Source organism: Anomaloglossus baeobatrachus, chromosome 3 (genome assembly GCF_048569485.1).
Source record: "Anomaloglossus baeobatrachus isolate aAnoBae1 chromosome 3, aAnoBae1.hap1, whole genome shotgun sequence".
In the NCBI taxonomy this organism is placed as follows: domain Eukaryota; kingdom Metazoa; phylum Chordata; class Amphibia; order Anura; family Aromobatidae; genus Anomaloglossus; species Anomaloglossus baeobatrachus.
The window spans coordinates 488,135,013-488,151,747 of NC_134355.1; the positions used below are offsets into that span (position 1 = coordinate 488,135,013).

At 40.6% G+C, this 16,735-nt stretch overlaps 1 protein-coding gene across 1 annotated transcript in view; it reads left to right on the forward strand.

Annotated features, from left to right (window-relative positions):
• The first annotated feature begins 434 nt into the window (after positions 1-434).
• Positions 435-16,735, forward strand: part of LRRC31 (leucine rich repeat containing 31) — a 64,704-nt gene continuing 48,403 nt past the window's right edge. Inside the window, exons 1-2 of the mRNA XM_075338558.1 lie at positions 435-668; positions 7,436-7,672. Coding sequence (XP_075194673.1) covers positions 656-668; positions 7,436-7,672 — 250 coding nt within the window. The 5' untranslated portion in view covers positions 435-655. The remainder of the gene's footprint in view (positions 669-7,435; positions 7,673-16,735) is intronic.

The window sequence follows — 16,735 nt, forward strand, 5'->3', positions numbered from 1 at the left end:
GCTAGAAAACACTAGGGGCAAAAAATGCTGCCATTTCTTGAGTCTTCCTCCTCAATGCATCAAAGGATCCATCTTCCTTGTTTGAAAGACACATCATGTGGACATACGCTAGATGACAATAAGAGCAAATATGATGTTCTTAATGAGAATGGTAGAAAAATACAAAGAATTCTGAAAACAATTGTACAGTCTCCTTCAGACCCTACATGACTCAAATCTAAGAGTCTACACTAGTCTGGATTGTACATTCACGTTATAAAGTACACAATCGACATATTTTAACATTCTCATTCTGTAATTTGAGATGGTAACTGAGTCAGCCTCTTACCAGCATTCTTCTTGGCAGTTCATATGAGAAGGAAGTTTTAAGGCAAAGTCCACCTGTTTATTTCCTGGGTTGTTATGTTCTGCGCTGCATTACCTGTTCTAGTGTAGATAGAACTGTTCTGAGTCGAGGAGCTTGTTTAGTTACATGATCACACCTTTTTACTTTTAGTCTTGTACGGTGGACAGGAATGCAGCCTGGTGTACATAGAGAAGACGCCTTGGGATTTGCTTGAAACAATGAAGGTATAACACCGGGCAACTCCAAGAAACGTAATCCTGCAATTCCCAAAATCTCGGAGTGCCCAACCTCTGTGATGCAGTAGAAAGCATGGACATTAAAGGTATGCTAACATACATGGTGATTCAATTCACCGTGCATATCATCTGGGAAACTGAATCAGGGAGTGGTATCGACATTTTAAGTGACTTGAATGAAAGACTTGTATAGCAAGTTGGATGAATGCAGAGTTGTTCACATCTAAGCAAATGAGATAAATAGTAAGAAGTATTACCAGGGAGCATGTTTTAATGAGTCTTTTTTAAATTTTAATTACATTTTTATAATGTTATATTAATCAATTTAAGACTTTTCAAGCATGTTTAGATGTTAATCCATATTATAACCTGTCTCACTAAGCCTGAAGATAATGTTCTTAAGCAACTGGCGGACCCAGAAAGAAAACGGCCCCTTTGCAAGAACAATATATGGCCATTTGCAGCCCAGGAGCCCATCAAAATGCACAAGTCCACAAGCTTATAAGTCTCCTGCTGTGCTTGTGTGTCACTCAGGGAATGGGGTACTCGGTACCGGGCGGTTTGCAACTGGGGGATGTCACTTTGGTGGCCGTTGCCCAGTCCTGTGCCCTGGGTGCTTTTTATATGGGGAGTATTTACAGGGGAGATTAAAGTCATTAGTGTGATGCCACAAGCGGGTTGCGGTTAGTATGGTGGAACCGCCACTGCTGAGTGGGTTACCCTTAAGGCTGGTGGTGATGGCAGCTTTGATGGTAGGCCCTCTGCAGGTAGGGCTGAGTCAGGGGATTGGTATAATGGAGACTTTCACCGTTAATAAAGGAGGCCACACTGTAGTTGTAGTTAACAGTCTCTACTCACTCTTGACCCTCGGATAGCCGGTTCAGGTTCCTTGGAGTCCAGTGCCAGCTTGATGACTCAGTTACTCTGTCCCAGGCACCCTCAGTGTGGTTTGGTCCCCGTAGCTTGAAGCGGTTTGGTACCGCAACTGTCTCTTTGTGTTGCAGTCTCCTTGTCTGTACGGAGGGCAATGTGGACCCTGTAGCGCTGGTCTGTGTCCCAAACCCTGATCCTTGCTTTACTGCTGGTGCCCCCGGATCTGTGGGTCAGTGAGGTCCATGAAGGTCTATTTGTCAGGCCGTATGAAACTGTCGCCTGACCTAGGGCCCTGTGCCCTGTCGGTGCTCTGGTCACAGCGGTACTTGGGTGTACCTGCCCTGGCGACCACTCTCCTGTGCACCCAGGTCACCGTTTACACGACCCAGCTCTCAGGAACCTCTTTCCACTTTCACTCTCTACTACTGACTGACTGTCCCCTCCCACCAGGCTGTCTAGTTCCTCTGGTCTGGCTCCGCCCTCTAGGTGGCCATCCCCTTGTGTCCAACTAGCTAGTGTCCCCTGGTGTGGAGTGGAAACTGGGATTTTGGTGTGTTTAGGTGTTACTGGCACTGGTGTTCCAGGTTCCTGGGGGTAGGCCCTGCATCCTTGTGAGGATGCAGTACCTCGTAGTGCCCTGAGTGGCTCAGGGGCACTACACTTGTGAAAAGAGAGGGAAAAACATTGTAAACTCAGATCTTCAAAATCAACACAGGAAGACTTTGCATTATGTTGCTATCTATAAAATAATATAAACAAAGAGGAGCTGTTTAAGTTGGCTTTCCTATCTGTTTCTGAACAGTTACAGGCAGTGGTGTAACTAGAATTCGATGGGCCCTGGTGCAAAATTCAGACCTGCTCCCCCCTTCTCCACCCCCTCAGGGTCCAGGATAATTACGCTGGCTATTTCCCTCAGCACCCAGCTTTCCCATACTCCGATATCCCAATATAATATGCGATTTTATAATGCATCTCATAGTCCTTCAGATATTATAATGCACCCCCATAGTTATCCATATATTAGAATGCACTCCCCATAGTCCCTCATATCATATAATGCATCACATAGTCCACCACATATTATAATACACTCCTCATATTCCTCCATATATTATAATATTCTCCCCATAAACCTCCATATATTGTAATACACTCCCCACAGTCCTCCATATATTATAGTACACTCCCCATAGTCCTCTATATATTATAATATACTCCTGATACTCCTCCGTATATTATAATAGCCTCCCATAGTCCTCCATATATTACAATACACACCCCATAGTCCTCCATATATTATAATACACTTCCTATAGTCCTCCATATATTATAATACACTCCCCATAGTCCTCCTTGTTTTATAATACACTCCCCATAGTCCTCCATGAATTATAATACACTCCACATAGTCCTCTATGTACTATAATACACTCTCCATAGTCCTCTATGTATTCTAGAACACTACCAATCGTCCTCCATATATTATATTACACTCCCCATAGTCCTCCATATATTATAATACACTCTCTATAGTCGTTCATGTATTATAATGCACCTCCCATAGTCTTCCATATATTATAATACACTCCCCATAGTCCTCCATATATTCTAATACACTCCCCATAGTCCTCCATATATTCTAATACACTCTCCATAGTCCTCCATATATTATAATGCAGCCTTCATAGTCCTCCATGTATTATAATGCATCCCCATAGTGCTGCATATAGTTTAATGCACCCCCATAGTCCTCCATGTATTATAACGCACCCCATATTCTTCCATATAGAATTATGTAGCCCCCATATAGTATTATGCAGCCTCCATATACCATTATTCAGCCCTTATGTAGTAGTATACAACCTCCATATAATTTAATGTATCCCCATAGTCCTCTGGCCACCATGATTAAATACATACTCACTTCTCCTTGTTCCCCCGCTGCACTCTGCACATCTCAGCGCAGCAGGCACGAAGTAGAGACACCATTCTGCAGAGCTGTCAGAGCACTGCAGACACAGCGGGAGAATGATGAGAGAGGGTGTGCGCCGCTCCCTCTCTCATCATTGCTTTCAATTGTATCGGAATCTCTGATGCCAATACAATTGATCTGGGCTGGTTCCAGGTTTTTGTGGGCCTTGGGCAAAAAAGTCTCAGTGAGCCCCGTGCACACACAGAAATGCACATAAACAGATACTTACACATACAGGCATATATATATATATATATATATATATATATACACACACAGTACAGACCAAACGTTTGGACACACCTCTCAGTCAAAGAGTTTTCTTTATTTTCATGACTCTGAAAAGTATAGATTCACATTGAAGACATCAAAACTATGAATTAACACATCTGGAATAAAATACTTAACAAGAAAGTGTGAAAAAACTGAAAATATGTCTTATATTCTAGGTTCTTCAAAGTAGCCACCTTTTGCTTTGATTACTGCTTTGCACACTCTTGACATTCTCTTGATGAGCTTCAAGAGGTAGTCACTGGAAATGGTCTTCCAACTGTCTTGAAGGAGTTCCCAGAGATGCTTAGCACTTGTTGGCCCTTTTGCCTTCACTCTGCGGTCCAGCTCACCCCAAACCATCTTGATTGGGTTCAGGTCTGGTGACTGTGGAGGCAAGGTCATCTGGTGTAGCATCCCATCACTCTCTTTTTTTGTCAAATAGCCCTTACACAGCCTGGAGGTGTGTTTGGGGTCATTATCCTGTTAAAAAAGAAATGATGGTCCAACTAAACGCAAACCGGATGGAATACCATGCCACTGCAAGATGCTGTGGTAGCCTTGCTGGTTTAGTATGCCTTCAATTTTGAATAATTTCCAACAGTGTCACCAGCAAAGCACCCCCACACCATCACACCTCCTCCTCCATGCTTCACGGTGGGAACCAGGCATGCAGAGTCCATCTGTTTACCTTTTTTGTGTCGCACAAAGACACGGTGGTTGGATCCAAAGATCTTAAATTTGGACTCATCAGACCAAAGGATAGCTTTCCACTGGTCTAATGTCCATTCCTTGTGTTCTTTAGCCCAAACAAGTCTCTTCTGCTTGTTGCCTGTCCTTAGCAGCAGTTTCCTAGCAGCTATTTTACCATGAAGGCCTGCTGCACAAAGTCTCCTCTTAACAGTTGTTCTAGAGATGTGTCTGCTGCTAGAACTCTGTGTGGCATTGACCTGGTCTCTAATCTGAGCCGCTATTAACCTGCTATTTCTGAGGCTGGTGACTCGGATAAACTTATCCTCCGCTGCAGAGGGGACTCTTGGTCTTCCTTTCCTGGGGCGGTCCTCATGTGAGCCAGTTTCTTTGTAGCGTTTGATGGTTTTTGCCACTGCACTTGGAGACACTTTCAAAGTTTTCCCAATTTTTCGGACTGACTGACCTTCATTTCTTAAAGTAATGCTGGCCAGTCGTTTTTATTTACTTAGCTGTTTTTTCTTGCCATAATACAAATTCTAACAGTCTATTCAGTAGGACTATCAGCTGTATATCCACCAGACTTCTGCACAACACAACTGATGATCCCAACCCCATTTATAAGGCAAGAAATCCCACTTATTAAACCTGACAGGGCACACCTGTGAAGTGAGAACCATTTCCGGTGACTACCTCTTGAAGTTAATCAAGAGAATGCCAAGAGTGTGCAAAGCAGTAATCAAAGCAAAAGGTGGCTACTTTGAAGAACCTAGAATATAAGACATATTTTCAGTTGTTTCATACTTTTTTGTTAAGTATTTCATTCCACATGTGTTAATTCATAGTTTTGATACCTTCAATGTGAATCTACAATTTTCAGAGTCATGAAAATAAAGAAAACTCCTTGAATGTGTCCAAACTTTTGGTCTGTACTGTATGTAAACTTAAATATATTGTATAAGGCTTTCATGTGGTATGCCGACGCAGCGCAAGTATTTGTAAAGTGTAAAGTGTGAAGTGTTAAGGAAATGACACATGGTTTTCTAAATATTATAAATATATATATCTGAAAATTGTGATGACCATTTGTTCAGCCTCCCTGTAGCCTGATAACCCAAAATAAAATCCTGAGTGACCAAAGTGTAATTTATTTTCATTTTAATTATTGCTGTTCTGTGAAAGCAAACAAAACAAAGCCTCAGAGGTTTGTTTGAGAACATTAGATATCAAACAGCATTATGAACACCAAGGAACACACCAGACAGGTCAAAGATAAAGTTGCGAAGAGAAGTAAAGCATGGTTAGGATATAAACAAAATAGCCCAAGCTCTGAACAACTCACGGAGCACTATTCCAGCATGGCACAACTACAAACCTACCAAGACATGGCCATCCACCTAAACTGACATCCCAAGCAAGGAGAGCACTGAGTAAAGAAGCAGCCAAGATGTCCATGGTCACTCTGGAAAAGCTGCAGAGATTCACAACTTAGATGGGAGAATCTGCCCTTAGGATAACGTTTAGTTCTTGTTCCCATTTGTGTATAAAACGGACGAGTTCAATGTGAGAAAAAATTGTATTGCTCTTGGACCCATGTAATTTAATGAGGCAGAGCAGATCTGTAAGTTTGTCCTCAGTTATAATCAGACTGAGGAAAAAAATTACAGCATGCGGAGTATGTCCACATCTATAAGACTAGACTCGCACTACAAGTCTACGGGTGCGAGAAAACAAATGGACGGCACATGGACCATTTGTATGCCGTCCGTTTTTTATAGATACATTACCATTCTGTAGCACAAAACACTGTGAATGGTCCTGTAAATGATTGTAGAATAATAGCTGTTGAGAAAAAAACATATTGAATATGGATGGCATACACATATCATTCCGGTGCTAGGCAAGAAAAAAATCGTAAATTTACATAGCACTGGAATGACGTATGGAATACTAAACAAATTTTACTCTTATAACTCTTACAACTTTTCTGGATGAAAATCAGACTGATTTATTATAACCCAGTGGGAGCGAACCCTTAGTTGTGTGCTCCACAAACCAGGACTTTAAGGAAGAAAGACAAGATAAAGCCAATTTTGAAAACAAGCCATAAGAAGTCCCATTTTCATTTTGCAAAAAAACATGTAGGGAACATAGCTAGCACGTGGACAAAGGTGCTCTGGACAGATGAGACCAAAGTTGAACTTTTGGGCTAAATGCAAAAAACTGTGTGGCAGAAAACTAACCACTGCACATCACCCTGAAAACACCATATCTACCGTCAAACATGGTGGTGGCAGCATTATACTGTGGGAATGCTTTTCTTCAGCAGAGACAGGGCAGTTAGTCAAAATTGATGGGAAGATACATGAGGCTAAATACAGGGTAATCGTGGAAAGCCTGTTAGAGGCTGCAAAAGCCTGGAGGCGGGAGACTGGGGAATAAGTTCAGCTTCCAGCAGGACAACAACTCTAAACAGGCTGTCAGAGCTACAATGGAATGGTTTAGAGCAAAGCTTATTCATCTGTTTGAATGGCCCAATCACAGTTCAGACCTAAATCACTTTGAGGATATCTGTGACAAGGCTCGAAAATTGCTGTTCACAGACGGTCTCCATCCAATCTTACTGAACTAGAGCCAGGTATCAACAAAAACGGACAACATTTTCAGCTTTTATGTGTTAAATTAGTAGAGACATACCCCAAAAGACTTGCAGCAGTAATTGCAGAGAAAGGTTGTTCTACAAAGTATTGACTCGGGGGCTGAATACAAATGCACGTCACAATTTTCAGATTTATATTTTTTAAATATTTATAAAACCATGTATCACTTCCTTTACACGTCACATATACTTGCTACTTAAAGTTAGTATATCACATGAAATGCCAATAAAATACATTTAAGTTTGTTGGTGTAACATGAAAAAATGTGGAAAAGTTTATGAGTTATGAATACTTCTTCAAGGCACTGTACAGTATATGCATAATGCTAATATATTCTACATTGTTATACACAGAAGACAGTTATGTCCCTCTTTTTACATTTAACAAGGATCCGAGAAAAAGGAGGGAGAAGCGCAAAAAAAGTCTCCATTTGATTTGATATTTAGTCAGATACAAAGGAAAAAATCAGATAAAGGAAAGAGTGACATATTCCAAGTAAAGAAATTCTTCAAGGTTTTCGAAAAAGAGTCTACAAAAACAACAAATCCAAAGGATGATCAAGAATCTGTAGCTGGGGATCATGTGGATTATAAACAGGGAAATGAAGAAACCACTACTATCAAAGGTCAGTAATCAACTCTGTCTGTTTTCAGAGCATCCCAAAGCTTCATCCAGGAGGGTTGGGGCTAGAGATGAGCAGATCGATTTGCGGTCAGCGTTACTCGGAGGCTGGACAGGAGGCGCCGTATTTCCCTTCCTTTCCAGCGTCCCCAACGCGGCTTTTGATTATAGGGCTGGGGCAACGTCATCTGTGCGTCCTGCTCATCTCTAGTTGGGATCTATGGATTTATTTTTTGTTAATTGATTCATAGTTGTAGCAGCCAGAACTTTCTTATTTTGACATAAGCGTCACTATATGACTTGTGGCTTTTCGTGTCTGTAAGGCTGTGTTCACACATTGCACAAATACTCTGTCTTTTGTTTTCTGTAGGTTTCAACACTAAACTACACAATATCAATACCAACCTCCTCTGGTTTTTGTATTTTGTAATGCATTTTTTATTATTATTATTATTATTATTATTATTATTATTATTATTATTAATAATAATAATAATAATAATAATAATAATAATAATAATAATAAAAATAATATAGCGCCATTTATTCCTTGGTGCTTTAAAAGTGAAAAGGGTATACATAAAAACTAGTACAACAATCATTAACAGTACAAAACAGACTGGTATAGGAGGAGAGGACCCTGCCCACGAGGGCTCACAGTCTACAGGGGATGGGTGAGGGTACAATAGGTGAGGACAGAGCTGGTTGCACAGTGGTGTACTGGACTGAGGGTTATTGTAGGTTTTATGCCTTTACCCACCTATATGATGCATTTTTGATGCAGATGTGAAGCAGTGTTTTTAATGTTTTTATTATAGTTCTGAAAAACTTTAATTCTGCAAAAGTAACTGACTACAGTTTTTTACATGCATATTATTTAGGCTCCACATAGAAACCTCTAGAGAGAAAAAAAACATCAAAACCTAACAGTTCAACAGCATCTTTAGATGCTCAGTGGATGCAGCTTTCACTTGGCTATGTTCACACAGTGCATCTTTTCTAACCACAAAGATACAGCATTTTTGCTCCCCATAAACGCACAAAAAATGCACTCGCAACAAAAATGCATGCGTTTTTTACTCGGTTTTGCCGTGCTTTTACCGTATTATGCTCAATGCGGTTTTTTTAAGTCAAATCTATTGACTGGAAGGGCTTTAAAACGTGGAAAAAGAAATGACATTCTGCATCTTCAAAAACGTAGCCAAGATGCAGCCAAGAAAAGATGCCCAGTGTGGACAGCAAAATAAAAATCTTATAGACTTTCCTGGGAGAAGGAAATGCATGCACTTATGTGCATCTTTGTGACCTCAAAAACGCACCATAAATGCAATAAAAGATGTAGTGTGTGAACATAGCCTTAAACAAAGAAGCATTTCTGTGCAAAAAAAGTAGCAGAAAAACTGCAGCGTTTATGCTATGAGTGAACACGGCCTAAATGTCCAAGGAAAGTGGACGTGATTTCATGAAATCTCAGTCCTATGTGCATCTAAAGACACTTTCGTACTTTGCAATTTTGATTATTTTTTCCTCTATAAAATGCTATGGGGAGCCTGAAAAAACGCAATTACAAAACCCAAGTATTAAAAAGCATTAAAAACCCAGATTCACATCTGCACCAAAAATAAAGGGGAGAAAACAAAAAACACACAATAATCAGAGAAGATTGTTATTGGGTGAAGTGGTGCGGACACCTGCAGAAAAAAGCAGTAGAGACAATGCAGCATTTATGCTAAATCTGGACATGAACTCAGAGTTAAAATGTTATTAAAAAAAATTCTGCCATTTACCGATCACCATAAATAACCTGATCGCTGTGTTGTGCGGATTGTGTGAGCAGGGGCAGCTTTTTGAGTTCTCGTTCATGCTAAATCTAAAACCTCTCATTGTGTTAGAATGGCTGCACATAGTAATGTAAGTGATACATCACTGTATTCAGGATCTCTTTGCCTACTTCATGTTGCTTTCAGATGAAGTATCAAAAATCTGCTGAAGATTCCCTTTGAATGCAGCTGTTAATTTGTGACTTCGAGATTTACAGCCAGCTGGCAGGTGGGCACACCATTCTAACCCCTCATTGCCACTCCCGTCTCGATGGGTTGCTGTGAAACTCTGGGGGCTGCTTAAGATCCATGTGCCTGTCATGATGGTACTCCTATGAAAGCCAGTTTATGGCTGGCTTTCATAGAAGCTCGTGCTTTCTGTTAGGCCCGTTTCACACGTCAGTGAAAAACACAGACGTTTTTCACTGGCGTGTAAAACACGCACATGTCCCTGCGTGTGCCGTGAATCCCGGCACACGTGGGTTGTCTAAGTGCAATCCGGGCTCCGTTCTCCGTGGCCCGTGATTGCACTTAGAAATCAACTCACCTGTGCCCGCTCCCGCTCTCCATGGTGCTGATCGCTCCCGCGGTGCAGCATCCGGCCGGCGGTGACCACTGCAGCAGCTGCTTCCGGGTCGGCTGTGTCGTGCATCATTAAGATGCGCGACAGTAATCAGCCGGCTTAGAAGCAGCAAGCTGCACGGGCTGCAGAGAGCGCGGCTGAAGCCGGGTGAGTAAAAATGTTTATTATTTTAAATGCACGTTTTTTTCTGGCACGTGTTTCACGGACCACGCCACTGCGTGGTCCGTGGGACATCAGTGATGCCAGAAAAAAATGGACATGTCTCCGTGCGGCAATCACGGACACGCGGGTACGCCGCACGGAGACACGTGCAGTGAAAAATAACTGATGTGTGAGCAGATCCATTCATTATAATGGGTCTGCGTATGTCAGTGATTCTGGTACGTTTAAAAAAAAGCACAAACGTACCAGAATCACTGACGTGTGAAAGGGGCCTTATACACAGCAATACTGTGGCATTGCTGTGTATAGTACAAGTGATTGGATGATCACAGGTTCAAGTTCCATAATAAAAAATAAATCAAAACGCCAGAAATGTGTTTTATTAAATGCTACAATAATACAGAAAAATGTAATAACAAGCAACTAAATCATGATATCTATCCCAAAATTATGTCAATAAAAATATTGGCTTTGTGCACAAAAAAACAAGCCCACATACAGCTCCATATCCTGAAAATTGAAAATGTTACGACTCTCCAAAAATGGCAAAATAAGCAAAATTATATTTTTTACAAATTTCTAAAAAAAAATTTCACCACTTAGATACAACAAAAACTATGCATGTTTGGTATCTCTGTATCGTACTGAACCGGAGAATCATATAGCAGGATCACTTTTACTGTAAAATGAACGATGTAAATGAAAATAAAAAAAACAATTGTGGAATTGTACTTTTTTGCTATTTTGTCAAGCTTGGCATTTTTTTCCACTTTCCAGTATACCACATGATAAAATGGATGGTTTCATTCAAAAAGTATAACTAGTCCAGCAAACATCAATCCCTCACATGGCTGTGTTGACGGAAAAATAAAAATATTATAACAATAGAATTAGGGGTGGAAAAAATTAAAGCGCAAAAATGAAAAATTGCCTAGTTCTTAAAGGGATTATCCCACAAACAAACTAAGTTCATTTCAATCACTAATTCTTGGAATAGTAATAATTTCCACGATTAGATGTGTATAAAAAAAAATTCCTGTTCTGAGGTAATCTTATATATACTACTCACAAAAGTTAGGGAGACTTGGCTTTCTGGTGAAATTTGAGGATGATCGTAATGCCCTCTAACCTTTTCAAGGGAACTTAATGTGACCTTCTCTAAACTTTTGAATGCACATGTCCCGCTGTTCATATTTCAGCACTTTTTGCACAACTTGATGTTCTCCAACAAGGAGCTAAATTTCAAAATTTACAACAGGTATTTCATCCATGAATCACCTAATAAATTTCAGGCTTTGATTAGACTTGGTATTTTAACAGTCCTTCTCATCATGCTGTTCACATTTTGACATCATGAGACCAAAACGACACCTAACAATTGATCAACAGTACTTTGCCATTGCCGGGTTTTAATGAGGATGTTCTCAGATGGATGTGGCAAGTGAGCTTAGAGTGTCACAGAGTGTCATTAGCAGGTTGCAATAGAGATACAGAGAGACTGGAAGTGTCACAGATAGACATATAAGTGTAAGAAAGAAAGACGTACTGAATGTCCATTCTGCCTTATTTGGTCAATTCAAATCAGGAAAAACAGTTATACTTCTTCAATAAGCCTCGATGGAGGCTTTCTTTCTCGTGTTGGATAACGTCTGGACTCAGCGGGGGTGTCTATTGATGATGAATTTGTTACCTCCTGATGTTCCTCTCCACTGTCGAGTACCAAATCTTCCACCAGACTAAGTTCATTACCATTATTTTGCAGTATGATTTTAAAATGTGAAGAGTTTCGAGTTATAAAGTGTCCATCACGATCAGCCGTGAGCATGCTGCCTTTTCTTTCAGTAACATTATATTTTGTAGGACTATATACAGCTGAGGTCTTGTTGGTTGGTCTTTGACGCACAACAATGATATCACCTCTTTTGATAGCACTTGTTTGTGCCCTTGGCTTTCTGTCTACATAATGGTTCATGGCTTGTTTGATAGAGAAATCTGTTGATCACACAGAGGAGTCACTTGGTAGGGGATGGCTGGTCATGTCAAGGATACGTATACGCAGAGTTCTGCCAAACATTAAATGAGCTGGAGCAGCATTGGTAGTAGAATGTGGCGTATTGCGGTAATTGCGCATGAATTTGTATAATGACTGTTTCAGTGGGGTGTGCTCCAGACTAGCTACCTTGATTCGTTTTCCCATAGTGCGCATAAAACGTTCTATGATTCCATTGGCTTGCGGCCAGCAAGGTGTGATTTTCCTGTTACTGAATCCCAAGCATTCAGCAAATTGTGTGAACACATGTCCATTGAACGGAGGTCCATTGTCTGTTTTGACCATTTTTGGAATGCCATATGCTGAAAATATGTCATCCAGTTCTGGTATGACACTAGTAGCAGATGTTGAAGAGACAAATGAAATGACAGGGAATCTAGAATATTCATCAATTGTTACTAGAATGTATTGGCCATTGGGTAATGGCCCATATATGTCGACTGACACGTCCTCCCAGACAGCAGTGGGTAGCGGAGACATTTGTAATGGCTCTAAATTTGATGATGGAGTAATCAGTTGACAGGTGGAGCAGTGTTTAATCTTCTCTTCCACCAATTGATCCATATTTGGGAACGACACTTTTTCACTGAGTAATTTTTTTGTGCCAACAATTCCCAGATAACCTTCATGTGCTATCTGTATGACTAAGCTGCGCAAGGTCTTAGGTACAACCAGTTTGGTACCTCGAAGGATGAGATGCTCTTCTTCAGTAACTGATAATTCTTCCCGTACACTTGAGAATAGTTTTAATTCCATCAGATCAATCTCAGAATCGGGAAATTTTTTCATTTGGATTTCATGCCCCCTTTGATTTTGTATGATTTGTATTAAAGCACACAGTGTCTTGTCACTTGTTGTTGTATTCACAAACTGATCAATAGAGAGTGCTTTTGGCACTGCATGAGCTGTAACGAAGCGTATGTATTCTGCAATGGCGGAATGCTTAGGTAGATCATCATTCATAGGATGTCTTGAAAGATAGTCAGCTGGATTGCTGAATTTTCCAGGTTTCTGAACAATTTTGTAGTTGTAGTCCTGTAGACGTAGACCCCATCGTTCTATGCGTGCATGCACTCTAGCTCTGGGATTTTCAAAGATCGTAAGGAGTGCTTGATGGTCTGTGACAACTGTGAAAGGAGCGCCATATAGAAATAAATGAAAATGTTCACATCCCCAGACAACTGCCAAGCTTTCTTTTCAGGTTGTGAATATTTCTGTTCAGTGCTTGTTAAGCTTTTATCTGCATAAGAAATGATGTGCGGATTTTGATTGTTATCCTTATATTGCGCTAAAATAGCACCCAGTCCCATGGGACTGGCGCCCACAATTAGTTCGGTTCAAAGGGCTGGATCAAAATAGGTCATGGTGGTTGTTGAGCAAAGTTCATTTTTAATTGTTTCAAAAGAGGTCTGACAGTCTTGGGACCATTGAAAAACACAGTTTTGCTTTGTAAGTTCCCTTAATAGATTGCTGATTGTTGAAAAATTTGGAATATATCTAGCACAGTAGCTTGCCATTCTAAGAAAAGCGCGTACTTCACTGGCATTCTGTGGAATTGAGGCTGCTTTGATGGATTCCACTTTCTTGGGATCAGGTTGTACTCCTTTCGCCGAGAAGATGTGACCATAGAACTCTAATGAACTTTTATCAAATTCACATTTTTCTTTATTTAAAGTGATTCCAGCAGAGAGCAGGCATTCGAAGATAGCATATAGAGCACGATTGTGTTCAGCTTGAGTTTTACCAAAAACCAGTATGTCATCACTGTAAGTTAAGGCATTTGGAATGTGTTGAATGACATTCCTTATTGCATCCTGAAAAATTTCCGCTGCTGAGCAGACCCCAAAAGTCATTCTTTTATATCTCCTGAGGCCCACATGTGTGGAAATTGTTGTCAAGTATCTGGGTTCTGGACTCAGTTCTAATTGGTGATAGCCCTTATTGAGGTTGAGCTTTGAAAAGACCGTCGCTCCATTTAATAGATGAATGATGTCATCAATCGTGGGTGAGATATGTCTTTCTCTTTGCATAGCGGTGTTGGGCAGGCGCATGTCAACACACAGTCTCACCTGCTCAGGAGTCTTTGATTTTGGAACTACCACCAGTGGAGAGACCCACGGAGTGGGACCATTAACAGTTTCAATAACGTCCTCATCCATGAGGAATTGTAGTTCCTTTTCTACCTTCATTCTCAGGTGAAAGGGAATATGACTATGAGGCTGGGCCACCGGACGAACACTGTCATCCACATGAAGATGTACTTGAGAATCCTTTAGTTTCCCTAATCCACTAAATAGGGAGGGAAAATTGTTCACCATGGCTTGTATCTCCATATCCGCAGGGTCAGTTATGGTATGAATGATCTGGATGAGACCTAGCGTCAAGGCAGTATGATAGCTGAGAAAACAACCTCCCGATCCTTGTAGTATGTGAAAAGTGGTTTTCTGCCTATTTTCTTTGTAGCTAAGTTCCGCGTCAAATTGTCCCCTTGTAGCTAGAGGTATTTTAGATTCATATGGAAAAATTTTAGTATGTACTTGCTGTAAAACTGGCTTTGTTTTCAATTGTTCATATGTATTGCTGTCTCACTGAAGCTCCCGTATCTATTGTAAAGGTGATGCTGGTGTTGCAGATTTGGAGTGTGATACAGGGGGACTGTACTGAGCCAGTGGCAGAGGTGGTGAACACATAGTTTTCAGCCACAGATATTTCTTCTGTGTCCTGATTCACCATTTTTATATTTGCGGGCTTTGTCATAGGCAATGAAGACTTGTTGTGTGCTGACTTGCAGAAGCTGCAAAATTATTCCCTTTTCCGCATTTACTGCACGTCTGTCCTATAACTGGACATTTGTTCAAGTGGTGAGGGAAATCCTGTCCACATCTATAACATTTCTTTTGTTTCAGGGCTTGTTTGTCTGATGTACTTTTATGTTTGAAATTATGCACATGTAAATTATCCCCATTCTTCATTGCGGTAGGCTGATGATCTGCTATTTCTATAGCACAGGCCATTTTGAGTAAGTCATGCAGAGAGAGATACTGCTGCAGAGCTTTGCGCCTTATATTATTAGACGAGCAGGTGACATTTAGTTGAGTTAGAATTTCATCATCTACATCTGTGAATGCACATCCTTGTGCTAGCTCTTTCAGTCTTTCAGCTGGGTGACATAGGTGTCTATGGATTCTTCCGGAAGCTGCTTAGCAATCCTGAACTTGTATCTTTCATATCTGATGTTTTGTTTGGGGTTGAAATAGTCAGTGAGAGCTTTGGTGCAATTGCTGTACGTGTCTGTCTTGGCTTGCTGGTAATGTGCTCTATATGTCATAGACTCCTGTGCCCGTGCAATGCAGGAGCACTGGTTTCTTTCTTTTCTCCTCTTTTACGTCCATAGCTTCTAGGAAGTTCTCAAACCTGTTTAGCCATTTTCTCCAGTTATGGGAGAGATTAATTACATCACTCATATCAAACTGTGGGAAGGTGTGCAAGTATTCAGCCATGATGGAGGCTCTCAGTGGTGCTGGCATGTGGAGCGGTAAAACAGGGATCAGTACTCACACGTTCATCGATCCGGTGATTACATCCTATGCTCGCCGCCAGTTGTAATATCCACACGATATAAGGAATGCACGAGAGTAAATTCTAACTGTACATTTTTCTTCACCTTCTCTCTCCAGCATACAGCATAACAGTTTCATCAGCATGGTCTAAACTGAAACTAAAAACTTCTTTTTCACCTCCCTTCCTGTCCCTACCCACAATTCACCAGACCTGTTTTTTCTTAAAGAGATAGATACAGTCATATGAAAAAGTTTGGGCACCCCTATTAATGTTAACCTTTTTTCTTTATAACAATTTGGGTTTTTGCAACAGCTATTTCAGTTTTCATATATATCTAATAACTGATGGACTGAGTAATATTTCTGGATTGAAATGAGGTTTATTGTACTAACAGAAAATGTGCAATCCGCATTTAAACAAAATTTGACCAGTGCAAAAGTATGGGCACCCATATCAGTTTCTTGATTTGAACACTCCTAACTACTTTTTACTGACTTACTAAAGCACTAAATTGGTTTTGTAACCTCATTGAGCTTTGAACTTCATAGGCAGGTGTATCCAATCATGAGAAAAGGTATTTAAGGTGGCCACTTGCAAGTTGTTCTCCTATTTGAATCTCCTATGAAGAATGGCATCATGGGCTCCTCAAAACAACTCTCAAATGATCTGAAAACAAAGATTATTCAACATAGTTGTTCAGGGGAAGGATACAAAAAGTTGTCTCAGAGATTTAAACTGTCAGTTTCCACTGTGAGGAGCATAGTAAGGAAATGGAAGAACACAGGTACAGTTCTTCTTAAGCCCAGAAGTGGCAGGCCAAGAAAAATATCAGAAAGGCAGAGAAGAAGAATGGTGAGAACAGTCAAGGACAATCCACAGACCACCTCCAAA